Below are 27,709 nucleotides of genomic sequence, written 5' to 3'. Positions count from 1 at the left end.
TTGAATTTGCATTTGTACATTTATGTGCAATCTAAATACACGCGCATACTTTGGTTAAATCGTCAGTAATTTATGACGAAATAAAGATATGTATTGCCATTCATTCAGGGGTATTTGTTCCTGAAAGAACACTGCAATATTAGCTGGATTTCTTAAAACACCGAAAATTAAAATACAACTGTATGTTTTATGTTGCATAATAAACATTAATGAAAGTGTTGTTTTGGAATCTTTCGTGTTGTTGTTGCCTCGTTTCATCTTAAAATATGACACAGTTACACATTTGATCACGCCTTCTTGTGTTTAAAGAGATAGATATCAGCCGTCAATCCTCTGTAAATGTCTTTTCATGACAGCAAGTTATGCTTATATTATGGTTGGACATAAAATTAGAAAAATTCAATCTTTCTTTATGACATAATCCTTTTCCGGAAAATATATTAGGTGACTTTTAAATTTGTTAAGTATTTTGACTAACCAAGGGCAGATCACTCCAAATATTACTGACATTTTATCAACAAGGACGAGAGTCTGTTCACGAGCATCCAACAGGATTGTTGTGCTAAGACACAGTCATGCCAGTCTTAGCTCGCTTGGTAGATGTTAATCCGACAAGAAGATATGTACCGAAGATCTACAAAGAAGAAAATATAATTTCACCCAAGAAAAAGAAAGATATCACGAACTTTCTAAGTTCTGTTCGAACTGGTGATGTGAATTCAGTGAAGCGTTTCTTGGAGGGAGGTCTGGAGGCAGACGTGGAAGGCGAAGGAAAGGAAACCGCTTTAACCACGGCTGTGTTTACTGTAATTATGAACATATTTAATGGCAATGCCAACATCTTTGTTTGTCGACAACATTAACTAATGATTATTTTCTTTGGCGCAGTGTTAACAACTGGTTAACAAGATCAGCTGATGACCCCTAGAGTGCCAGTATCGTCATTAGTTCTCTGTAATACAGACTAGACTCGCCTCAGGTGGTGGTCCGAGCCACAGGGGATTGTAAAATAACATTTTATAGAACTGACTTATGTTGTGACCATGTATATTGTAGCTGCTATGTTTAGAGTTACAAGCGGAAACGGTGAATTCGTAGCCACTCCCTATAGACACAATTTGCTGAGAATTCGTAGACACAATGTTAATATTGGAGGTTCATTCGGTAAGTGGTGTGTGGAGTGGATTACTGTATTATTAATTTATTTTGATAGGATATACAGGATTGTTTGTAACTACCATAAAAAATAAATATTCAGCTAAGTATATATTTGAGCCTAGAAGGACAATTGGTGAGTGGGGTGGATTACTGTATTGTTATTTTGTTTTCAGATAATAATCAGGTAAGTATATGCAAACCAAAAAGGACAATATGTTTTGGTGAGTGGAGTATGGGTTTAATGTCACGCCAGGTCATAATGAGTCAAGGATTTATTTTCCTTTTAGGCTGTCGATGAAATACATTTGCCACAAGATAATTCAATAAGTGTATGTAATAAATCAATATCAGTTCTATTTCTCTATTGTATTTGTTTTGTCTATGAGTTGGGGGTGGCTACAAATTTTCCATGGCTGAGAATTAGTTTGGTTACAAATTCACAAGGGGCGGTCGGGTAGCCTAGTGGTTAAAGCGTTCGCTCGTCATATTGCTGGAATATTGCTAAAAGCGGCGTAAAACCATACTCACTCACTCACTACAAATTCACCTACTGCCATTACAAGACCCTGTGGTCCTATCTCAAATTATATTCTGTATACCCATGCTATAGAAATCTTGCAGTTTTCACTTAAATTCTACAACATTGAAATGTCTTCGTTAGACACAAGTTAGCCTACAAGGTATTGATGTAGTCTGTGCACAGACCCCATCAAATTTAGGAGGATGGTAACAGTGATTTGAACCTTAGATACTTATTTTATTGGTTTCATAGGATTTATTATCGTCAGAAACAGGATGCTTGGTTTTTCATTGCTTTTTTAATTAATAACTGGCAACAGATGTTACTACCTCTATACCTTCTAATATCTATTATTATCTGGCTTTTCAAAACTTATTTCCTAACTTTACATGTTTAAAGCATGATTAGGCCCCGGTCATTTTGCAGTTGTGGCAAGTTTGATTTAGGTTGTTAAACATACTTTGTTGTCTGCTCACTCAAACCTAACAATGTAGATCAATCTACCATAGGTAGATATGAGTATTTGAGTCCCCTTGTAACACTGTTTAATGATAATTTTCATATCATAGGAAAATACTGCTATGTGCCGGCTGTTGATTGAACATGGTTGTGATTTGAACAAAAGTGGGACAGTCCCGCCTTTCTACTTCCGCCTCACCCCACTGTGTCAAGCGGTCAGTGCAGGGAACACACAGGCAGTGAGGATGCTCCTTCAGGCCGGATGTAAAAAAGATCTCAGAGATGATCTTGGGTAAGGTCCACAAGATTAGAATAAATGTTTATTTTGATTTGTCACATCAAACCTATGTTCAGGTACAGCATCTACAATATCAAGGTGTCCTACTTGATGATAAATCTGTTACCTTTGCAAACTCAGAGTCTTTAAAAACCAGGGAGGTGAAATCTCCGCGGAAACGCGGAAAATCGAGTTTTTTATTACAGTAGTCCTCGGAAAAATTCATCTTCTGCGTAAAAATATAATTAAAAAAAAACATTCCGAAAAATATGATCGAAAAACCAGACAACCATACATTATTATAACGTAATATTTTCAGCAGTTCGTGGTTGGCTGAGAGTTAGCATGGTTACAGTCAGTATTTGTCCAAGGGGTGAAACGGTACTTCAGTGCACCGATGCATCTCGAGTTTACATGTGACAATATGATACACAACACGTTTTTTTTCTGTATCGATACAAGATTATACACTTGCTAAAATGAATTACTGACTACTCAGTGATGCCCACCCCAGCAGTTTTGTCAGTCAAATATTGCGAAACGTTTTCAAATTCACTAGTAAAATAAACTGCTACTAACATGTGTCTACAACTAGCTGTTCCTTTGGAACCTGCTCTGAAATATTTTTAGTCAAGAAGTTTCCTCGTGATTTAAGGTAAATATGCGTATTGCGATATGTATCGTATTGTGACCTATGTATCATGATACGTATCATATTGTGACCTTGCTCTATCGTTTCAACCCTAATTTGCCCTAAGCTGGAGAGACTTGGGAAACAACTCTGTCATGACTATCTTTAAACCTCTTACATGTTCAACTCCCCGAAATCGCACGATTGATTGAGCTGAAAATTTATGTTGATGTTTGTTACTATAACATGTATAAGGGGGCATCAAAATTGACATTAAAAGATGATTACAATTTTTGATTTGATCAAAGAAACATTCAAGGGTCTATTTCTGAAAAATTAAAAAGGCGAGGGGCCTGAAACATGATGGGGAGATGGTCCCTTATCATGCTTATGTGGTACCATGTTTATTCCTGATCGAGTATCCAATATGGCTGCCAGTGGCCATATTGGAAAATTTCAAATAATCATGAGTCATCCATGAACACTTTTCCCTCAGAACCCTCTGGAGCAGTGCAGCTGATACTTCAAAATGATGACAGCTGAATTTGTTCAAGAAGTTGAATGTGATTTTCAATATGGCCGCGACAGGAGCCATATTAAAAAATGTATTCTAGTCATATTTTAGTTTAAAAAGTAATAAAATATGTTAGATATATGTGTTCCATTTTTTAGATATTTTAAGACCCATGAATATCCGGGGTAGAATAGGTCTTCAGCAATCCATGCTTGCTGTAAAAGGTGACTAAGCTTGTCATAAGAGGCAACTAATGGGATCGACTGGTCAGGCTCACTGACTTGACAGATGCATGTCAATGATCCCAATTGCGTGGATTGATGTTCATGATGTCAATCATTGGATTATCTGGTCCAGACTCAATTATTTACTGATTGCTGCCATATAGACAGCTGGTGTATTGCTGAGTGTGGTGTTAAACAACAAACACACAAGATATTTTAAATTTTGACTAACAGCTCACCTTCCACTTTGATCGTAAATTCTCTCAAAACATATTTCTTTACACTGTAAATATCACTGATTTACCTTTTCACTTCCACCATACTTAAAGCAGAAGCTTGCTATGACCATTCAACAGCCATTTTGGTTCAAACTGTACTGGTGTTTGATGTATGTGTAGTGGGGCTCACTCACCATGTATGTTCAGTTTTGCACAATATTTTACATTCTGCTCTAAATGTACTTTAATGGTCTTAAATTCTCTCAGAATGCATCTTTTCATCTGAAATTGATGGACTTAGGAAGATTAACTTTGGCATGTATGTCTCTGTTATAGTCATGACTTATTTTGCGCAAATCATTAGGATTTTATTTGATTTTTTGTGAAACAATTAGAAGAATTGTATGTCACAAGAACACTTTTATTCTCCTGAGACATGTTAATAGATATATGTCTTTAAGCCTACAAGTTGAAACCTTATAGGAAGTAAATATAACTGTTGTGTATTGCAACAATGTCTTACAATATTATAATCATTCTTGCAGAAATCTTGTGAAAATTTAGTTTGTATGCTTGTTTCATATTTTATAGGGGCGGTCGGGTAGCCTAGTGGTTGAAGCGTTCGCTCGTCACGCCGAAGACCCGGGTTCGATTCCCGACATGGGTACAATGTGTGAAGCCCATTTCTGGTGTTCCCCGCCGTGATATTGCTGGAATATTGCTAAAAGCTGCGTAAAATCAAACTCACTCACTCACTCATATTTTATATAAGATAAATAAAATATGAAACAAGCATACAAACTAAATTTTCACAATATTTCTGCAAGAATGAATGTAATATTGAATAGCGGTGATTTTGATCAGAAGCAGTCAGCAAGACATTTTAGTCAGTTGACCACACATCCAGGTGAGCTCCAGTGCCATGACACTGTATGTCTTTAGGAGGTAATATATGGCTAGTTCCATGTGGCACCAAGATTCCTGACATGTTTTCCTGGTTTAACTTCAGCCGACCTCCATTATTTTACTCCATGTCTTGTTCCAATGAAGACATGTTAGATCTCCTTCTGAGGTCAGGGTGCGACATCAACCTCGGCACCAAAGACACCAACTACACCATCCTCCACGAGGCAGTTGCTAAGGGAAAGCTGGATATCGTCAAGGTAACTATGGTGATGGCTGTTGTGGTGCATATATACCAGTTCACATCGCTTTAAAGTTTTGAAACAAATTAAGCATGTTAAGATGATAAAGTGTGTGTTTGTTTTTTGTTTTTTCAATTATTAAGGGTGACCCCAAAAACACTGCGTTAACAAAGGAATATTAACATTCTCTGTAGAATACTGAACGAGGAAATGGTTCACAGCAGGTTGTGGAAATATCAAATTTGTGATAAAATAAGGAAGTAAACAATGTGAAACAAGGTAGTAAACAATGCCCTGTCGTAATTTGGATTGGTGATATTTACAAAGGTCTTCAGCAACCCATGTTTGCTGTAAAAGGCGACTGTGCTTGTCGTAAGTGCCGAATGACGGGATCGGTTGATCAGGCTCACCGACTTGGTTGATGCATGTCATCGATCTCAATTGCGTTGATCGATGCTCATGATATTAATGTCTGGTCCAGACTTGATTATTTACAGACTTCCGTCATATTGCTGGAATATTGCTGAGTGTGGCATTAAACAACCAACCAACCAACACCTTTTTAAGTCTATATTTTGTACATCGAGATTCGGCTCAATTATGAGGTTGAATGTCGTCAAGTGATGTCGCATATGAATCAGGCGTTGATTTTCCACACTCTGCATGGACTCATTCAATATGCTCAAACTGAAGAAAACCTAAGCAACACGTGTTTCAGGTATTGCTGGAAGCCGGCGCCAACCCTAATAGTTATGAAGTCAATCAACGCTTAACTCCGTCATTCTTCACCACGCGGCAAGACATCCACGAACTGCTGGTAAAGTACGGCTCCAACATGAACCACACAAGTCGGTCAGGTGACACGGTGCTACACCATGCTATCACACATGGCGATCTCCCGCTGGTAGAATATTTCCTCAATAAAGGTGCAATTATCGATGCTATAAAGACGACGTGTGTGGTCTCTTCCCACAACATCCTGCAGCAGGTGAACATCCAAGACCCCCTCCAGCAGGCCGCGACAGAGCACTACTTCAAAATATGCATCCGACTCATCCAACATGGCAGCTCCACGCAGTTTCTCAATTCGGACGAAAATGATCTTGTCACGAGACTTCTAAGTAGCGAGAACCTGGAGCTGATTCTCACGTTGTTGTTCGCTTCCGGAAACACCAACTGGTTGAAGAGAATTTTGTCGGATGAAGTGCGGAATCATCTGAACATTTCTAAGGCAACTCGTGATTGGTTGCGGAGACTGGCCAACAAGGTGCTGCCGCTGAGGATGATAGCGTGTCACACTATCCGTCAAACGTTGAAAAGCCGAGCATCACAAGGGAGTATTCTGAAAGATATTTCGAAACTATCATTGCCAGAAGTGATGCATGATTGTGTGGAACTGAAGGTGAAGCTAGCATGATTGTGTGATACTGAAGGTGTGATCGGTCCAGGAAATGATCTCAGTGGTCTCCTTGGCTGAAACTCCATCCCAAGTCTCACTTGGAAGAAATTTCCATGTTATTATAAACAGATTGCAAGTGATTCTGTGGCATTTGATTGGCTATCCAAGCAAAAATATTCTGCATTTAAGAAAAAAAAGACCACACCCACTTCTACGTACTACTGTTTCCTGGTTGAGTGATATTAGAATGGGCGAGGCTTGAGTTGCATTGTTGCACTGGATGATGTCGGTGATTGTGTATTGTTGTCTGTTGTTTTATTGTTGCTGATCTAATAAGAAGTTTGTGAAGTTGTTTCTTTTGACATACATATTTATAAGAATTGACTTCCTTGTGTTCCTTCCTTAGGTGTACATCTGCATATACAAGTTTTTACGAAGTCACAAAATGGATTGAGCTGAAATTTTTTGTTGATGTTTGATGCAATACAGACATGGCAATTTTCCTCGGATTCCCAGAATTTCGTGATTTTTTCTCTCAGTATGATGTAAAATAGACTTATTTTAATCCTTGTTTTCGGGGGGGGGGGGTAGAGGGGGCATGCCCCTAAACCCCCCCTAGATTGGCAATGGTCCCTTTATCATGCTTATGTGGTACCATGTTTATTCAAGGCATCCTGTTTGGATATCAAGTGTGGCTGCCATTCGCCATATTGGAAAATTTCAAATAATCGTGGGTCATCCATAAACATCTTCCTCTCAAAACCCCCTGGAGCAGTGCAGCTGAAACTTCACATACTTCTTCCTATACCTCCAGAAACACAAAATATCAATTCTTAAAAAACTTAAATTCAACTTTTAGTTTTGAAAAGCTGACTTCTGTAAGAAGTCTTTGGCACTTCGTGTTACAGCCCTGAATGGAATGATAAGCTAAAATACCCAAATTAAGAAGTATAAAGTTCCCAATTTCATTGGAGATTACTTTTGTTCACTTTGCCTGCCACTGGCGTTGAGTGGACAGTCCTACAAATCCCTGGGTTGAGTGGTGAGATTCACTAATGATCAAAGGCACTCTGTAGAAGCGACTGTATACATTCCTGTTGTATTCCCTTAACACTGATTCCAGGTCATTGATGAGGGTGCTCTTCCTGTAAGAAGACATCCTGTTGGTGTGTGTGAGTTTCATGCGTTAAGGTAGATGAAATGGGGCTAGTCACATTCAAGATTGCACTTAAATTGCAGTGTGTGTGTATGTGCATGCAAGTGTCTGTGCAGCTGCTTGTACTAGTCTGGACTAATGTCTGTTTTAAAGTTCTAGCCCTCTGAGATACCTCAGTTTAACATGAATACAGTATACTGATTCCGAGCCGACCAGTCCTTATTTTATTATCCCCTAAATGCCGAGCGCACGGCAGGGTAACAACAAGTACCATATTTTAATGTATGGTATGATGCAGCTAAGGATCGAAATGACGACCTTTAGCTCTCTGGGTAGATGCTCTACCCTCAACACCACGGAGGCGGTGCTTGGGAGAGACCTTTTTTCGTTCCAAAACATGCCAGTTTTGTACTCGTGACATGATCACATACAAACATGGCCGACATGAAGGACAAAGCAGGAGCATGCCTGTGACGGAAGATGTATATCTGGCACATGTTTGAAACGTTATCTAGATCTCCTCTGATTATCAGTGGGAAAACCTTTTCAAATAATTAAGAATGTTATCAGATGTGTTCCCAAGTAAGAAGTAAGAGACTATAAGAAGTAAGACTGTTCATATCAAAACTTGCATGTTTTGGTCTTGCCCTAAATAACACCAATTGTATACGTGGTATAGGTAAGGGTAAGAGGTGTCTAAAAGCTTGTACTTTGTCCATTGGAAGATGATATGTTGATTCGATACTTCAAACATAAACAATGAACATTGTTTCAGTATGTTATCTGTTTTGATACTTCAAACATGTAAACAAAGAAGGTTGTTTCCATATATTGTTTGTTTGGATGCTTCAAAGTGTAAATGAAGACGGCTTTTGTCAATATATTGTTTGTTTGTTTGGATACTTCAACCATGTAAACAAAGAAGGTTGTTTCAAAGTATTCTGTCAAACATGTTCCTATATATGTTTTATTTATTATACCTTGTATTTTATATCTATGTGTATTCTGAATGGTTTATATCAACAGGGTTTGACAAAAGATTCATGGCAGTTTGAGATCACTGCTTGTGCAGGCTGACAAAGTCACACATATAACTTTCATGTTAATACACATATTCACCGAATAAAAAAATGGTTAAAAAAACACAGGTTCTCTTTGTTGAAATGTTAGGTATTAAAAGTGATTAGCTCTAGGATGTGAGGAATGCCCTGAATGTTTTCAACTGTTGTTTCTTGTCCCCCTTTCTAACATTATCACAGCTTACTGGAAACATGCTGTGTGGTTGTCTTCCAAGTTGACTAATCTTCTATGGATCTAGTGAATTTCACTGGTCCTTTTTCTGTGTAGTGTTTAAGTAGTTATGAACCTGTCATTGTAGTTCAGACCCGTGAAGATCCGGGGCAGAATAGGTCTTCAGCAACCCATGCTTGCCTGAGAGGCAACTGTGCTTGTCGTAAGGGGTGACTAACAGGATCAGGTGGTCAGGCTCGCTGACTTGGTTGATTCATGTCATCTTATCCCAATTGCGTGGAACGATGCTCATGATGTCAGTCATTGGATTGTCTGGCCCAGACTCGATTATTTACAGACTGCCGTCATATAGCTGGAATATATATATATAGTGCGGCGTTAAAGAACAAACGAACATCGTAGTTCTTTTGAATGTGCCCCAGCCATTGTCAAACCTATATTCCATCAGATATAAATTCCTGTTGCATGTACTTGCAGTGTAGTCACTGAATGTGTGTGAGGCGAAGAACTGGCATTAGTCTTCAGGTTGTTACTGAGAGATTATTCTATTGGTCATACACATACGATCTCATCATAACACCATACACATTAGATCTCATGATAAGGTCATACATGTACCGGTTTATATAATCTCATGATAAGGTCATACATGTACTGGTATATATAATCTCATGATAAGGTCATACATGTACCAGTTTATGTGATCTCATGATAAGGTCATGCATGTACCGGTTTATATGATTACATGATAAGGTCATACATGTACCGGTATATATGATCTCATGATAAGGTCATACATGTACCGGTTTATATAATCTAATGATAAAGCATACATGTACCAGTTTATATAATCTCATGATAAGGTCATCAATGTACCAGTTTATGTGATCTCATGATAAGGTCATACATGTACCGGTATATATGATCTCATGATAAGGTCATACATGTACCGGTATATATGATCACATGATAAGGTCATACATGATATGGTATATATGATCTCATGATAAGGTCATACATGTACCGGTTTATATGATCTCATGATACGGTCATACATGATACGGTCATACATGATACGGTTTATATGATCTCATGATAAGGTCATACATGATACGGTATATATGATCACATGATAAGGTCATACATGTACCGGTATATATGATCTCTTGATAAGGTTATACATGAACCGGTTTATATGATCTCATGATGAGGTCATGCATGTACCGGTTTATATGATCTCATGAAAAGGTCATACATGATATGGTATATATGATCTCATGATAAGGTCATACATGTACCGGTTTATATGATCTCATGATACGGTCATACATGATACGGTCATACATGATACGGTTTATATGATCTCATGATAAGGTCATACATGATACGGTATATATGATCACATGATAAGGTCATACATGTACCGGTATATATGATCTCATGATAAGGTTATACATGAACCGGTTTATATGATCTCATGATAAGGTCATGCATGTATCGGTTTATATGATCTCATGAAAAGGTCATACATGTACCGGTATATACGATCTCATGATAAGGTCATACATGTACCGGTACATACAATCTCATGATAAGGTCATGCATGTACCGGTATATACGATCTCATGAAAAGGTCATACATGTACCGGTATATATGATCACATGATAAGGTTATACATGAACCGGTTTATATGATCTCATGATACAGTCATACATGATACGGTATATATGATCTTATGATAAGGTCATACATGTACCGGTATATACGATCTCATGATAAGGTCATACATGTACCGGTACATACAATCTCATGATAAGGTCATACATGTACTGGTATATATGATCTCATGATAAGGTATAACATGTACCGGTGTATATGATCTCATGATAAGGTCATACATGTACCGGTTTATATGATCTCATGATACGGTCATACATGATACGGTATATATGATCTCATGATAAGGTCATACATGTACCGGTTTATATGATCTCATGATACGGTCATACATGATACGGTATATACGATCTCATGATAAGGTCATACATGTACCGGTATATATGATCTCATGATAAGGTATAACATGTACCGGTATATATGATCTCATGATAAGGTTATACATGTACCGGTATATATGATCTCATGATAAGGTCATACATGTACCGGTATATATGATCTCATGATAAGGTCATACATGTACCGGTATATATGATCTCATGATAAGGTCATACATGTACCGGTATATATGATCTCATAGTAAGAATGCTTTTATGTTTTTGTGTGAACTTAAACAATTCTGTATTCTGTTATTTTGTTGTACAAATTTCATTTTCTTATTTACATTTATCATACCATACGTAATTTGCTTTTTTGATGGCATTATTGAACGTGCTTAAAGCATACAGTCATTGCATTTCCCTGCTTTTGCTCCTCAGTGTAAACTATGTATAAATCATGTCTATTGAGCATAATATCAGAGAGAACAGCATCTCTACCAGGTGTGTAGGACATATAGTTTGTTTTATTTGGAAAATGGGCTTCCTGTCGAAATCAAAGTCTGTTCAATATGCAATTGAAAATATACTACCCAAAAGAAGTTAAAGAACTCCCACAATTGGAAGGCTGTGTGTTGCACTACACACCACCAGACGAACTTTAGTCATGTGAAATAAGCAGTGTTCTTTAACTTCTTTTGAGTAGGATATATTCACCTGAGAATATGTCTGTACTGTAGTTGGCTACCTGAGAAGACGATGCCACACGTTCCTTTAACTATTAGATTGTTTAAGGCAAAGTTACATGTTAAATGGGACCCGTGAAGATGCGGGATAGAATAGGTCTTCAGCAGCCCATGCTTTCTGTAAGAGGCGACTATGCTTGTTGGAAGAGGCATCGGGTGGTCAGGCTCGCTGACTTGGTTGATGCACGTGATCGTATCCCAATTGTGTGGATCGATGCTCATGATGTCAATCACTGGATTGTCTGGTCCAGACTTGATTATTTACAGACCTTTGTCCTATACATGGAATATTAGTGCAGCATTAAACAACAAACAAACAAACAAACAAACAAACAAACAAACAAACAAACAAATACGTTAAATGTAAAGTGCCCAATGGGTTCCCCAGGTGAAAGCTGTTGTTGTGGTGGTGCTTGTGGCTGGATCTACACGCTGGATGTGGATCTCAGTCAGTGACTCGCCTGTAAGTGGGAAAAAGGGTGTTATGTAAGAGGCAGCATCCTCGAGGATCCAGTGTATCATATCTCCATGCTGTTATGATAAATACCCAGGAACCATTCACCGCCAATCATTCATTTTGAATGTCTCAGCTCTTTACACCAACTTAGTGAGGTGGATGTAATAACGCTCTAGCACCCAAAGGCAGCTCTGGTTGTATACTCCCCAGGAAGTTGAGAATGATAACTGGAATGCAAACGGATCCACTATTTGGGGAACAAATAAAACCACATTTGAGCAGATACAAGAACCTTGATACCTGCAGTATATAAATTTAAAACAAAAATAAAGTAAAATAATAATAATAATGCAGAATTTCCATGTTATTATTAGCCTGAACCAACAAAAAAAATCCTCATCTGTTCTGCAAGCCCTTGATTTAATAATGAAATCAGTAGACTGCTTCTACTTATTTTGTCCACATATGGATAGATGTTTCAAGAGTGAGTCCTATGCAGTACGAGACGTCCCCTGCAGGCTACACTGCGAGCACTGGTTACATCACTATAACAATAATGAAAGAACACTGACGTTTGACTGGAGAACTAATATTGGAGTCATGTCATATTAATCAGATTTAAAATAAATGTATGATAGCGACTAAGTGGGTATTGATCGTAACAGAATGGATATTTGATGCGCTGGAAACTTGACGATGAGGCAGGGACTTCATATTCTACTTGAAACTGTTCATGAAAAAGTCCTGTGATGCATACTGACAATGTTTTGCAAGACCGAGCACATTGTGGTATTGGGGTCGCAGCACATCATTGGGACCTCCCTGTTCCAACAAATTAAGGCCGCCATCGTACTCAGGAATCCTCAGCAGGTCCGTTCAAATCAACCAGGGTCAACACGTAACATGATCGTAACTCCCATACTTTGACATAGGCTTTCACTAGTCGTAGTGCTAAGATGATCGTAACTCCCATACTTTAACATAGGCTTACACTAGTCATAGTGCTAAGATGTTCGTAACGCCCAAACTTTAACATAGGCTTACACTAGTCGTAGTGCTAAGATGATCTCACTCCTATACTTTAACATAGGTTTACACTAGTCATAGTGCTAAGATGATCTTACTCCCACACTTTAACATAGGTTTATACTAGTCGTAGTGCTAAGATGATCGTCACTCCCATACTTTAACATAGGCTTACACTAGTCGTAGTGCTAAGATGATAGTAACTCCCATACTTTAACATAGGCTTACACTAGCCGTAGTGCTAAGATGATCGTCACACCCATACTTTAACATAGACTTACACTATTCGTAGTGCTAAGATGTTCATAACTCCCATACTTTAACATAGGCTTACACTATTCGTAGTGCTAAGATGATCGTCACTCCCATACTTTAACATAGGCTTACACTAGCCGTAGTGCTAAGATGATCGTCACACCCAAACTTTAACAAAGGCTTACACTAGTCGTAGTGCTAAGATGTTCATAACTCCCATACTTTAACATAGGCTTACAATAGACGCAGTGCAAAGATGGCTTTGTGCAAGTGAGCCCTGGTTCACAGAATATGTAGCAGTTATACACATTCTGTGGACCTTACATTACTCTTCCTGGTGCAAGGTAAGATAGCAAGGTTGGGGTATTAATATGAATTATCTAAAGAAGGATTGGTAACAACTATATGTCAGCCATATATACACACAAAATCATTTATGAAATATTACATTTGCAAACATGATTTTAATATGGACCTGATATTAAGTTTATTTATTGTTATGCATTTTTCTCTCCTGGTTTTGTATGAAATTATAATATCTAATGTATTTTGACACGAAATAAATTGTAGCATATCATAAATCAATGTTTGTCGTGTTTGCACACACCACACAAACATGAGAGTCTGTGCTTTTCACAAGGGGTGGTCAGGTAGCCTAGTGGTTAAAGTGTTGGCTCATCACCCCGAAGATCCGGGTTCGATTCCCGACATGGGTAAAATGTGTGAAGCCCATTTCTGATATTGATATTGCTGGAATATTGGTAAAAGCAGCATAAAATCAAACTCACTCACAATAAACAATGCAAGCTAAGTTGCAGAATGTTATAATCTGGTTAATGACTTCTTTCTGCGACAAGGCTTGTTTTAAGAGGCGACTAACGGGATCGGGTGGTCAGGCCCGCTGACTTGGTTGATGCATGTCATCGTATTCCTATTGGTGGATCAATGCTCGTGATGTTAGTCACTGGATTGTCTGGTCCAGACCGTTTTTGTACCGACAGCTGTCATGTAGGTTGAATATTGAGTGTGATGTTAAACAGCAAACAAAACTGTTTTTCATTCTTTGTTGTTTAACCCCGCACTCAGCAATATTCCATCTATATGTTGGCGGATTGTATATAAGAGCATGGACCAGACAATCCAGTGACCGATATTGTGAGCAACGGTCCACGCTGTCAGGGTTACAATGACAAATCAACCAAGTCAGCGAACCCACCAGCCCATCCATTTGGTCGCCTCTTACACAAGCATAGGTTGCTGGGCGCCATTATAACCCAGAATCCCCTGGAACATCTTCCTATAAATCCAGCAACAGTCCATATTTGCTATTTCTGACATGGTAAGTCTCACTTTGTTGGCAGTTTAACATGGAATTACGAATTATTTGAATGGCTAACCTATTGACAAAGCATTCATATTCTTGTAAGAACCTGTTGCATGCATCTCAACTCCACACACAAACCCTAGCCTGAGGACCATTCATAGTGATACGAGGTTTTACATGATAAAAAGATTGCATGTTACATAGAACCAACATTTCTATTCTGGTAAGAAATGCGTTCAAAGTTTAGAGTGTCAGTGGGTGATTTTCTGTAATCAAACATTGAAATCCCCATCCATAATAGACTAAATCGTGGGTTAGAATAGGTCTTCAGCAACCCATGCTTGCCGTAAAAGGCGAGTATGCTTGTCATAAGAGGCGACTAATGACAACGGGGGGTCAGGCTCGCTGACTTGGTTGATGCATGTTGTCGTATCTCAATTGCGTGGATCGATGCTCATGATGTCAATCACTGGATTTTCTGGTCCAGACTTGATTGTTTATATATATCCAGCCTAGGGCTGTTTTGGATCTTGACATTGTTGCCGCTTGGTGAATATTGATAATGGTCTTCATTAATATAACCACTGCCACTTCGTGGCGGGGGATAATAAGATACAAACCATATAATACATTTCAGTTACATTATAAACAATTAAATACTGGCGTGATAAACTCACGCTGTATTTTCAATGAAGATATATTTTTACATAATTATAAGATGTGCATCATTATTTGCATCAAAATTGAAGTTAAATATGTGTATGCGTCTTGCAAGGAAAGTTGACATTTCCTAATATAGGCTTCCTGTAACATGCTGAGTAAGTTAGAAAAACATTAAATCTAAAAGAACCTTTACTTTAAACAAACAATATATAATGTAAATGTGACATCTGGAAGGTAAAGTTTGAATTTGATGTCGCCGTTCAGAAGTGAGGCAGTGACGTCAGCACAGATCGTGTGCGAAATTCGCCTAATATTGGGAAGCGCGGGTAATATTTCCACATCATCAGCAACAGCACAGAGCGAAATTGTGAAGTTCTTAGTTTTTAACTGAGAACGATCGCTCACCTTGCAGGTATTTTATTTGCGACAAGGTTTATGCAGCTGTCGCGTCCTAAATTAGACAAGGGCTGCGACATGTCTCAAAACATCACAGTCTCAATTAAATAGCGACGTTGTTTATGCAACAACACATTCCCGGGCTGAATGTGTGTCATCATGTCCTGATGGCGTTGATTGTTGTTCATGTCACAACCACTGACACAGACTCATCTATTTACAGCCCAGGTGTGAAAAAGGTGGAAGATTATGTCTTGTATTAACATTCACTCACTCAAATAACATTGTAAGTATATAGATATATCCCGTCAGTGTCTTAATGGGATTGGATGGTCAGGCTTGTTGACTTGGTTGATGCATACCACTGCTCCTGATGTCAATCACTGGATTGTCTGGTCCAGACTTGATTATGTACCGACCGCCGTCACATAGCTGGAATATTGAGGTATTAAACAACAAACAAACAAACAAACAAACAAACAAACATGTCTAAGGATAGTGTCAGTATCAGTCTACTTTGTTATGGAGTCTTTACATGGGTGAGTAATCTCATACATTCATGGGGCACGGGTGGCCCAGTCGTCTAAGGCGCCGCGATTCGCTGTGTAGAGTTGCGTCCCTTGGGTACGCCAGAAACCTATGAATGTGGGTTCGAATCCCTGTTCGCCCCGATTATGTTTCTTGGTTTGTCAGCACCATAACCGTGCTCGTGGGTTTCACCGAAGTGGTAAACATCTGAGACCTGCATCACTTCGGGCTTTCCTCCCGCATTAAGCTGACACGCCGCGATATAACTGGAATACTGTTAAAAGCGGCGTTAAACCCAACTCACTCACTCATACATTCAAGGTAAAGATGATTTCCTTAAGTCATCCCAACAAGGCTACCCAGGTACGTTACAATACCGTACAGAGCATTACAAATATAGTTTTGACGTACGAGGTAAACACAGTGTGAAATATGTTCAAGAAAAATTGCTAGATGACCAATGTGACGGTCCGGGCAAAGTGTCTCCACCCTACACCTTGCCGTATAAGATAAAACAGTGAAATATGTTCAAGCAAAATTGCTAGATGGCCAATGTGACGGTCCGGGCAAAGTTTCACCACCCTACGCCATGCCGCATAAGATAAAACAGTGAAATATGTTCAAGCAGGCCAAAGTTGTACACAGACAGGGGACCTGTGTCTTGGCCAATTTGACAAGTGTGCTAGGTGCTCATTCCCTGCCAAAGCCAAAACAGCCATTGTATCAATCATCGAGACAGCCCTTTAAAGATGATGTTCACAACTCATGGTACGGGGCTATTTACTTTTTGGGGGGCCTAAATGTGTGTTTCATCAATCATGCGCATGTGCACCATGCTCCGTTGCCAGCTGATCTTCACAATGCATGGTACAAGGCTCATTACAATTTTCTGGGGCCCTATTCGGGCGTTTTATCAATCTGTTGCATGTTTTGTATACATGCTGAAAGGGATTACAGGAAATGTAGAGCCCTGAACAAGGATATACTTGTTCGTCTGTTTATTTTAACATGAACAGTGTTATAGGTAACATAATGTAACGCAACAGTATACATCATTAGTGTTGGTTATATCTCACTATATGCATATCGATAATCGGGGATCTGTTATCGCTCAATAATCGATTGTAATTGTAACCCCACCGCAACACACAGGGGCAAGGAGGGAATCGAATACCAACATTATATACTAATTGTCACAAACACCGGTCCTTTTTCGCCTCTGATTACGACTACGATAGACCATCGACGTTATTTCCTGGTTCACGTTTGTGTTGTTTATAGTCCTGTATGGGTGTAACAGGGAAACGACAGCAAGTTTCAGAACATGGAACTTAAAATTCTGTCAACAATAACAATAAAACAATATCTCCAATCGAAGCGGTTGTTTCATAACCAAACTTGAACCAGACTCTTCAGCCTGCTAAATATTCATGGTATATTACGTTGATCATATACAAATATTTAGCCAATCAGGGAACACGAAGTCGAAACCTTCAAAACAGCAGCGTTGTAGACATTTTGCAGAAATGATACATAGGCGTTTGATTTTGAAATTGTTGTGATTACATTACGTAATCTTCACTCCTCATAATATTGATATACTACAAAAATGATCTCCAAATGACAATGCCAAATATATAATAAAAATTTAAAAACATATATTGACTCTTTTGTATTCAACGAATGATTACATCAGTTTACTTTGCATAATGTAATTTGATTAATAGCCGTTTATGAATTACTTTCAAATTCGGCAAAATGTAGAGTCACATTTTATTTCTTTAGAGGTACGCATGCGCCCTGTGATGATTTGGGCTTTTGTTTTAATATGACAAAGAGTTCTGCTTTCACCATAAGAAACATAAATCGACAACACTTGGTTTGATATATCTATCAATCTATCTATATGGTTTTGACAAATGAAATGATATGATTATATCTGCTCTGAAAATAGGCCATAAGATCTATAATGGGTTCTAATGGATTGTGTGATGAGATCGTGGCTCATTAGGTCGTTAAAGAGGTCGGGAAGTCAAATTCGAAATGTGTATTTTGCGGCCAACGTACGTCACTAATATCGGGTAATACCACCTCTGTTGGCAAGACATGAGCGAATATATCGAGGCATATGCATCTGATGAGTCGACCAGTGTCAGCTTTTATTGTAAACTTCAGTGTGAAAGACTGAGTTTTCTGAAGTTGAGAAAAGTGATATTTACCTTGCAGTGAACATAACACTTGATATTTCACTGCAGTGAACATAACACTTTGCCGGAACTATTGTCACACAAGAGTTACTTAGGAGATAAATATACCGCGCTAAATTTAACATTTGAAACCTCACGCTGCGCGTTCGGTTCCAAATTCAATCTAGCGGGGTTAAATCTACAGGTAACCGAGCTCTACATTGAAAACACAGTATGTTTATCTCCATTCTACCATTACTAAATAAAAAGCGAACTCTTTGGTGTTAGCAAATATACTGAGTGAAGCGGCATGGGTTGAGTTCAGTGTTTTGAGTGGGTTATCGATCTGAATTACGGAATCACCGAACAAAATATGGTGCTGTATATACTCAAGCAGTTTGTTTACACCGTTATACTTCACTCGAACATATGACAGGCACCGAAGGCATGCAAGCACGGCAACTTGGTAAGCTAACATGAGGTGGGCATCCCTAAAGAAAACAAAGCAAGCTTTGCAAGGCTTTCGCTCTTCATCGCGCGTCACCATTCATGGTAGAATTCCCTTTAAATTGTCTTCCTTTATCGTAAGTGTCAACCCCATACACAAACTGATGACGTATTTTTTACGTTAGGTCCACATTCACAAGGCAAAGTAATGACAGACGGTCATTTATGGAGTTAATATCACTTCTTGCCGTTTGTTCTCTCGAAAATGTTTCCTTATAAACTGTAAATTTCTCATTTCACTCGTCAATCGGGACTGTTCGTTTCGAAAAGCGCCATTTTTGTTACCTGACCAGCGTGTATTCTTTCGCTTCTCTCAGCGGTCTCCTAGTTTTCAAGAATACTTTTTGTTAAAATTGATTTTGTATATAATCATATCGAAATGCCGTGACCCTAAATATTTTTTGATACTTTTGTTAAGATTTTTTAAGATTATGCAAACACGAAACTACTTTTTAAGTCGCAAATACAAGGGGTGGTGAGTCGTCCCTATGTGTCAGGGGGAGAGAATTTATGTTTCACGGTTTTACATTTGTAATGAAATAGTATAATTTTCCGATAGACTGCACTATATAATGAATAGGATATTCCATGTGTCTTGTGAAACTAAGCCACTCGGTAAAATATCTTCTTTCCCCCTTCTCGATGAGAGAAACATGATATTTCACTCGACACATGACATATCCTGTATGACTCATGTTGTCCAACTCATCAGTGAGAGCAGCACCGAGTTCATTGAGAGTGGTGGATGGATGTTGACGTTGATGTACACGTCTGCTATTGACGTCCCAGACGTGTTCAATTGGGGAAACGTCAGGACTAAGTGATGTCAACAGCATGACATGGATGTTTTGCTGTTGGATGAAACGTTGCCCAACGCGCTGTGCAAATGGCACCACGAGTGGTGCAATGATGCTGTCCTGATAGTACTGACCAGTGCCTCTGCCATGGACAATATGGAGCGCAGTTCGGCCAGTCATCTCCCAAAACAGTCATGCTGTACGACGTTAACGTCCATAAAACGCTCATAGGACGTCTCCAAACTGGATTCCTTCGGTCATGGAAGTCGAGTGAACCTCGATTCATCCTAAAACATGACATCAGTCAATATCCCAGTGCTGACGTTCCCAACACAACTGACGCCTCTGATTCAAATGATGTGCAGTAAGTTGTGGGATGACACGTGGGCGTCTAATACACAAATGCCATCTGTGCAGACCGTTATCTGAGCGACAGTTTGCATTCGATTTACTTTTTTCCCTTTACATTTTTATTGCATGCAAGATTTCTTAATGCTATCGATCTGACTAAACATGTTCTGGGCTGGAGTTGTTGCCAGATCTGCTGATCAATGACAGACTGAGAAACATGCAGCGTGTTGGCAAGTATATTCTGACGAGTCTTAAGAACATAACAATAACACACGTACTGTTTTAAAGTTCATTTGGATGGGCATGGTCATTCTTACGAATATCGATTAATCTCCTCAGCCGACGTTATCCCGATCGATCGATTGACCGTCTATTCGTTTAATCGCTCCAGCACTATACATAATATTTATCAAACTTCTCTGGATTAAACAAATATTTGAAAAAACTTTAATGGTTAAATTCTCACATTTCTGCCATGTTCCTGCGTTCACAAAGTGAGTGAGTGAGTATGTTTTTACGCCGCTTCTAGCAATATTCCAGCAATATCACGGCGGGGGACACCGGAAATGGGCTTCACACATTGTACATATGTCGGGAATCGAACCCGGGTCTTCTGCGTGACGAGCGAACGCTTTAACCACTAGGCTACCCGACCGCCCCTGCGTTCACAAAGCAAAAGGGTTCGAGCCCTGCTAGGGGCACACGTTTGCTAACAAAATCTTAAATCACTTACTTGTGTCCAAATAAGAGTAGTTCCGTCAATGCCAAGTGAACATTATTTGAGATAATGATAGCGTAGGCAATGTCTGCATAAATTGTAATTGTACATATATATTTCTTGTCAGCTACGAATTATCAAAATTTGCAAAAATTTAGTAAAGGTGGATTTACATAAACCCAGTTCCCTGTTATAAAATTTGAATCAATTAGATAGAAATGTGAGTGAGTTTGGTTTCCGCTGCTTTGAACATGTATTAGTTACATCATGGCATGACAGCATAACATGGGAGGAAAGCCCGAAGTGATGCAGGTCTCAGACGTTTACCACTTCAGTGAAACCAATGAGCACGGGTATGGTGTTGACAAACCGAGAAACATAATCGGGTCGAATCAGGATTCGAACACACAATCATTGGTCTCTGGCATGCCCAAGGGACGCAACTTAGACGACTGGGCCACCCGTGTCCCTTAACGTTTTGTGTGTGGATTTCCTTTTTTTGTGGATTTCCCAAGAGATTGGTAATTAAGTCCTATTACTGTATTCACTTAAAAGATCACATGACATCCCTTAACTTGGCAATGGCTAACATCGTTGTTTCCTCAATAATTGTTAGTATCTTATCTAAGGTATAACTTAAACATGTTACAAACCAGAGTATTTTGAAAATTCAGAATTTCCATACACAATTTTAAGTAAAGGTATTTCGTAGGTGAAAGGTTAGTGAAGTTGTCAAAGGGGTATTACAAAGTGTTTGTAGTAGTACTGAAGATGAATGTAATGTTTATTGAGCTCTTCGTTCGATTGCAGTATTTGCAAAGCATGTTCACCACCAACTCGTTGTCAACAGATATTTGCGAAATCTTTTCATGTTTTCAAATAAAGATGCTCACGTGATTTGGTGCACTTCGCGATGTAAGACCCGTTTTATCACAATATAGATCTTTATTATTGACCAGATCGTCTTGACTGGGCGCCGTCATGTTAGAAGCAAATGCTAGTGATACGAGAGGTGGAATCTGATTGGACCACAGGCGAGGCGTAAAAGGGACATAACTCGTAATAGCCAGTGGTGGCGCCACGATCGAGGCAAGGAATTCAAGCCTAGTTCGGCAAGGGTGGAAACTGGACTTTTAAAGTCAGTTAACTCTCTTGCCTCGGGAATGTGGGATCCACAACGTCACAGCAGAATGTCACGTCCACCAACCATGGCGTTCCCACCCGATGCTTTTACAGTATCTTGTACATACTGAATAAATATTGGATAAGTTTAAAAATCATAAAAAATGTTACTCCCATACCCAAAGACATGTAAATATGATTCCTCACGGTGTCTGACCAACAGCCTTTTTTTAAGGCTTGGTGTCTATCCCTGTGAAACATGACACATGTTGCCAGCCTGGGACCCAATCGTTCATACCTTGGACCCCCACAAAATAATAATACCCCTGGGATAGACCCAGTTAAATATCTGTACTCGGCAGACATGAGTACTGGTTAAAGTGTTTACTATGAGCCCTCCGTAAGATTAGTAAAACAATGGTCAATGTGTACAGTCTCACCCTTTTCTCCACCTAACAATGACATACAACAAAGTTCCGAATTACTGCAAGCAATATATTTTATTTCTACGATAACAACAAATCAACACTTCAAATCATACTCCATTGTCCAGTGATTCTGTCTTTAAAACATCAGTAACATTTATTGTCGCCATCTGTCGACAGAATTATTAAATTAACAATTTCACCTCTATAGTGAGGAGTTCCGTAGCTGAGCCAGTCCGGGTCCAGCGCCCCCTATGCATGATGAACAAATTGTACACATGACTATACAGTGGATGAACCCAAGGGAAGAAAAAATAGCAAATGGACACTTTCTTACATCTTTGATTCTTTTCATAATTCCATCAAAATGTACACACAAGAAAATATTTGCAAGTAGGCGAAGAGCCTTATTTGTAGTGTTAATGCACAATCACTTGTGTCACTAGTCCCAGCCACACAAAGAATCCCAAGGTGAAGGACACACACCATCCACACAGTCTGAGCAGGGTCCTGGACCGGTCAGTTTGGTGGTGAGGATGAAGAGGGAAGTAGCATCACTGGTGAGAGGGTTGATACGGCTGCAGACTAAATGAACACTCCAGAATGCTGGCTAACTGTGACGCCATGTGTCTCACACAAGTTGACCAAGCTCCAAATGTTTGCACCAATATTTGAAAACAAGTTTCTGGCTAGTGAACCTCAGCTGTCTCCGGTTCCCGTGAGTTGCCGGTCTGTTTTGGCTGCATACAGGATCGAGCCACAGACTCGAAAAGCCTGCAAGAAAGACTAGTTAATGTTAAAGGTCCACTAAATTGAACACACAAAAATATATATACATGTATATATTTATTTTTAAGTAAATCTAATCATCTCAACCAACTTTTCAAGTACAATCATCTGAGCTTGTTTTATCAAATTCATACATGTCAGTTTGCGTTCATGTAATATTCAGGGAATGCTAAATCTGAATAGAAATCAGAATAGTGAGATGGACAGTGCAATTGAGTTGGAAGTTTAATCCTGCTTTAAACAGTATTCCAGCTACATCATGGCGTATCAGCATAATGTTGGAGAAAAGCCCAAGAGAGGTCTCTGGTGAAAGCCATGAGCATGGGTATGCTGTGGACAATCCTAGAAACTGATCAGGGTGAACCAGGATTTGAACCCACAATCATAAGTTTATGGCATGCCCTAGGGACTGCCAGTGAATTGTGGTGCCTCTGACAACAGGACTACCGTGGACCCGTGCACATTAAGATAACTAACTGTCACCAAATTAGTTATCTATTCAACAATACCAAACAACATAACAGAACATGCCACTGCCTATTATGTTGGACTTACTTTTGGTACAACGTATGTCAATATCCGGACCGTGAAGATAGTACTTACTTGTCAATCTCCGGTGCACAGTGGACAAACTCATGACTCCAGAACTTGAATGTGGAGTTTTTGATGAGCTCAATGAATGTGATGAGAAGACCCCATGGGTGAGGCCGGTTGACAATCAGACGTTCAAGTAGCACTCTGAAATAACGAAAAACACAGATCAGTAAGTACCTTTGCTGACCTGCACCAACCTGAAATAAGCCCTTTGTTAATAAACTGACACTCTTGAACAATTCTTAACTGTATCATAACATTGTAGTTCAACTGGAACATACCAGCATACAACAGACACCAAACAAGATCAGTTATATTTCTGAATGTCATACTTCAAGATGTCTTGAAGGGACCAGTTCAAAGGTTTGATGTCGAATAAAAATACTAATTCCTTAAGTTTTGAGACATACCCCTTTACCCCCAAAAAACTTAATTCTCAAAATGTTAAGTCCCGAGTTTATCGGACATCGAACTTTTGAACTAGTCTGTAAATGTCATTATGTAGTATCAATGAATGCAGTTGACCAACAGATTTCAACTTATTTATTCAACTATATTTCAACTTATTATTCAAAGAGATGTTTCGGTACAGATGCTAGTACCAATAGAGAGATGCAAACTGGCACCAACTTTCTAGCCCAAGTAAGTGTCTCTGGTGTTTATGACATCTCAAGGGAAAGTACAATTTCAGTCTTTAGAGGCAGTCCTATATGTTATCACTGTTTGGTCTAGTACATGTTTCAGGTTGCATCCCTGCCTAATGAAGAAACAGGGCAAGACTTGGTCATATTGTTCACATAGCAGCAAGCCATGAGGAACAAGTGGCATATGGTGTGACCATCAAACAAAACGTATAGATACAGTGACACTATGAATCTGAAATAACACAAGTCTGAGCTAAATCATCTCCCCATGTAGCAGTGGTGAGGTCAACCCATGGGTAAGCAAATAGGTCCTCAATGGGCACTACTTGTCGAAACAAGCAACTAAATGAATCCGGTGGTCAGACTCTTTGACTTAGTTGATTGCAAGTCACTGTATCCCTATTGTTTGGATCAATGCTGATGAAGCCAAACACTGGATTGTGTGATCCAGATTTAATTAAAAAAAAATGCCATCACAAAGCTGTAGTATTTTTGAGTGCGCATTAAACAAACAAAAACAAAAACAAAACAATCATTAAATAACCCGAAAAAAAATACACACATCACTTTTACATCATAGTGGCAGTATGTATTCATGGGTGACAGGATGAACATTGTGTATTGCGAGCCATGAAGTACTGACAAGGTCCAGCATGGTGATCCTACCTTGTGATTTGTTCCTGGATCTGCTCATTGTTGGCCTGCACAAACAGGTAGAGCAGCGTGCAGCTGAAGTAGTGAGTATGACTGTTGGGATAGCGCAGCTGGTTGGCTATCGCTGTCAGGAACAGGTACCGACCTACAAAAGAACAATAACAAGCTAGTTTCTACTTTCACAATCTCTATAATCCCTGAGTATCTATCCTTAATGATTGCAAACTGGGCTCACTGGGTCTAATCTGCTTCAGAAGAATAGAGAATTTACAATACAGTTCTTACTTAAACTTTCAGACAACAGACACGAGAACTGCAAAACTTGTTTTTGGAGGAACATCGCCAATCTTGCCAAACTAGGGGGGTTTAGGGGCATGCAACATCAAAACATGCAACATGCAAGGATTAAAATAAGTGCATTTTACATCATTCTGAGAGGAAAAATCCAAGAATTCCAGGAATCCGAGGAAAATTCTCATGTCTGAGACAAGTTTTCTGTACCCAATCTGTAATAAACATCTGCAACTAACCTTCTGTATCAAGGTTGACGGCGAGATTCTGAAAGATGTCCATGTGTGATGAAGGAGCTATGGTGCTTATAGCCGGTGTCTGTCCCTTGGTGTGTATGAACTGGATGGCCTGCGTGCCCACATACAGGACCAGTGCATTGATCAGGGGGATGTTGTAGTGGCAGCCTGGCTCATTGGACTGAAAACATCATGGACTGCATCATCACTACACCTAACAAACACATGGTATTTATAACATCTCTACGGATTTATCTAGGATCTAAAAAGCAAACTAAGTGCCCTGGCAGGTTAATTGATCTTTCATACAACAAAATTTATACGTAGCCAGCGCAGCCAGCTGGGCTTGCTCCTTTCAAAAGTTACTGGCCCTTCTCCAAACTGAGATGATATTTGAGCCAACCAATCACAGGACCTCATCCCCATCAATATTTGCTCATCGAAATTACATGATTCACGAGCTGTGTCGAATTAAAAAAATTAAAACAAACAGAACGGGTGATATTTTGACTAGCTAGATGGGCTATTAGCTTTATACTACAGCAAGCCTTTCGTATTTTTAACTGGCCATGGGCCAACGGGGCAGCAGTTTAATTGACCCCTGCAATCTGTACCAAACAGACAGGTGGATGATAATGAGAGCACTATCAAGAAAGGACAACATAGCAAAGTAGTAATCAGCTTTCTTCATATGACCCAATCCACACTGTTATTGGTGCGGTTGAAGAACTGGAAGCCCCAAAATGATGGTGCAAGGAAGCAACAAGCCATCAGGCTTGTCGAGTTACTTTCATCGATTACTCTTGAGTGTTGGTAGCCAAAACCCACTCATGCCACCCACCTGTAGACTGCTCCTCAGTTCAGACAAGAAGGATATGGGAGTCCTTGTCTTCAAATAAGAGTCCAAGTCCTGATAATCAAAGCAAATGAGACATAATTATTTTCACTGCTATAACGAAAATCCAAACTAACTTGTCCAAAACCTTACATAAATGAAGGGAAGCTAATATCCAATGGACATGTAAACTTTTTCTAATTAATAGTTTGAGTCAAATATTTTTGTTAAATACATCAACACAATTTGAAAATATTTAAGTAAATGACATCTGACCTTCACAGCAAGTCAGCAACTATCAACTAAACATTATCATCCTACATTTTACTATCCACGTTCAATTGTTTTCTCGGAGTTACTTAGTTGGGTTTCAAACAAGGTAAACCCCATCCATGACCAGCATAAGACTTCATAAATACTTAATATGTCACTTGTTGTTGGTACTGTGGTCACTATGGGTCCCCCATGTCCATGACTGTGGCCCCCTAAGAGCAAGACTGAGAGACCCAGGGTCCCAGGTTAATCCCTGCCTACCTTTTTGAATGAAGCTGGCTGAATCATGTTGACGAAGTTGGTGAGGATGCGAGGGGGATGTGTGATGTCAGGCAGGGTGTCCACCTTCAGGTTGGGGGTGAAGGGGTCTGGCAGCCGCATGTTGCGGGGGAAAGCACTAAGAATGAGGTTGCGCATCTGAATGCAGTTGGGTGGGATGACGTCACAGAATGCATAGTGATAATCACAGAGGAATTCTGGGAAATCATGCAGCAGGACCAACAGGACTCGTAATGTTCCCTGCAACAAAAGTACATATGTAGTCACTGACCTGAAGAACACATGCAGTAACTGACCTAAACAAAACACATATGCAGTCATTGATCTGAACAAGACATATGCAGTCACGGACCTGAACAGTAACACATATGCAGTCATTGACCTGAACAGTAACACATATGCAGTCATTGACCTGAACAGTAACAAATATGCAGTCATTGACCTGAACAGTAACACATATGCAGTCATTGACCTGAACAATACACAATACATATGCAGTCATTGACCTGAACAGTAACACATATGCAGTCACTGACCTGAACAGTAACACATATGCAGTCATTGACCTGAACAATACACAATACATATGCAGTCATTGACCTGAACAGTAACACATATGCAGTCACTGACCTGAACAGTAACACATATGCAGTCACTGACCTGAAC

At 39.3% G+C, this 27,709-nt stretch overlaps 2 protein-coding genes across 9 annotated transcripts in view; one reads left to right on the top strand and one right to left on the bottom strand.

The window, feature by feature from the left end:
* Positions 1-505: 505 nt before the first annotated feature.
* On the top strand, positions 506-6,566 carry LOC124116282 (putative ankyrin repeat protein RF_0381). The gene is made up of 4 exons (XM_046477546.2): positions 506-806; positions 2,248-2,429; positions 5,011-5,164; positions 5,865-6,566. Exons 1-4 carry the CDS (start codon positions 576-578, stop codon positions 6,561-6,563), a joined length of 1,266 nt encoding a protein of 421 aa, XP_046333502.1. The 5' UTR covers positions 506-575; the 3' UTR covers positions 6,564-6,566.
* Positions 6,567-22,504: 15,938 nt separating this feature from the next.
* Positions 22,505-27,709, bottom strand: part of LOC124116283 (CCR4-NOT transcription complex subunit 1-like) — a 47,201-nt gene continuing 41,996 nt past the window's right edge. For 5 of the 8 annotated variants that reach the window (XM_046477547.2, XM_048380431.1, XM_048380435.1 and 2 more), the window contains exons 45-50: positions 27,026-27,283; positions 26,498-26,566; positions 25,660-25,837; positions 25,142-25,274; positions 23,841-23,975; positions 22,505-23,234 (exon numbers count right to left, since the gene is read on the bottom strand). In XM_046477547.2, the coding sequence (XP_046333503.2) occupies positions 23,138-23,234; positions 23,841-23,975; positions 25,142-25,274; positions 25,660-25,837; positions 26,498-26,566; positions 27,026-27,283 (870 nt within the window). In that variant the 3' untranslated portion in view covers positions 22,505-23,137. The remainder of the gene's footprint in view (positions 23,235-23,840; positions 23,976-25,141; positions 25,275-25,659; positions 25,838-26,497; positions 26,567-27,025; positions 27,284-27,709) is intronic. The other 3 variants (XM_046477553.2, XM_046477556.2, XM_048380433.1) reach the window with 1 other exon arrangement.

Source organism: Haliotis rufescens, unplaced genomic scaffold, assembly GCF_023055435.1.
Source record: "Haliotis rufescens isolate VD_foot unplaced genomic scaffold, xgHalRufe1.0.p SCAF_30, whole genome shotgun sequence".
Classification (NCBI taxonomy): domain Eukaryota; kingdom Metazoa; phylum Mollusca; class Gastropoda; order Lepetellida; family Haliotidae; genus Haliotis; species Haliotis rufescens.
The sequence above is the reverse complement of the archived record's forward strand: the minus strand, read 5'-3'. Positions and strand labels throughout refer to the sequence as shown.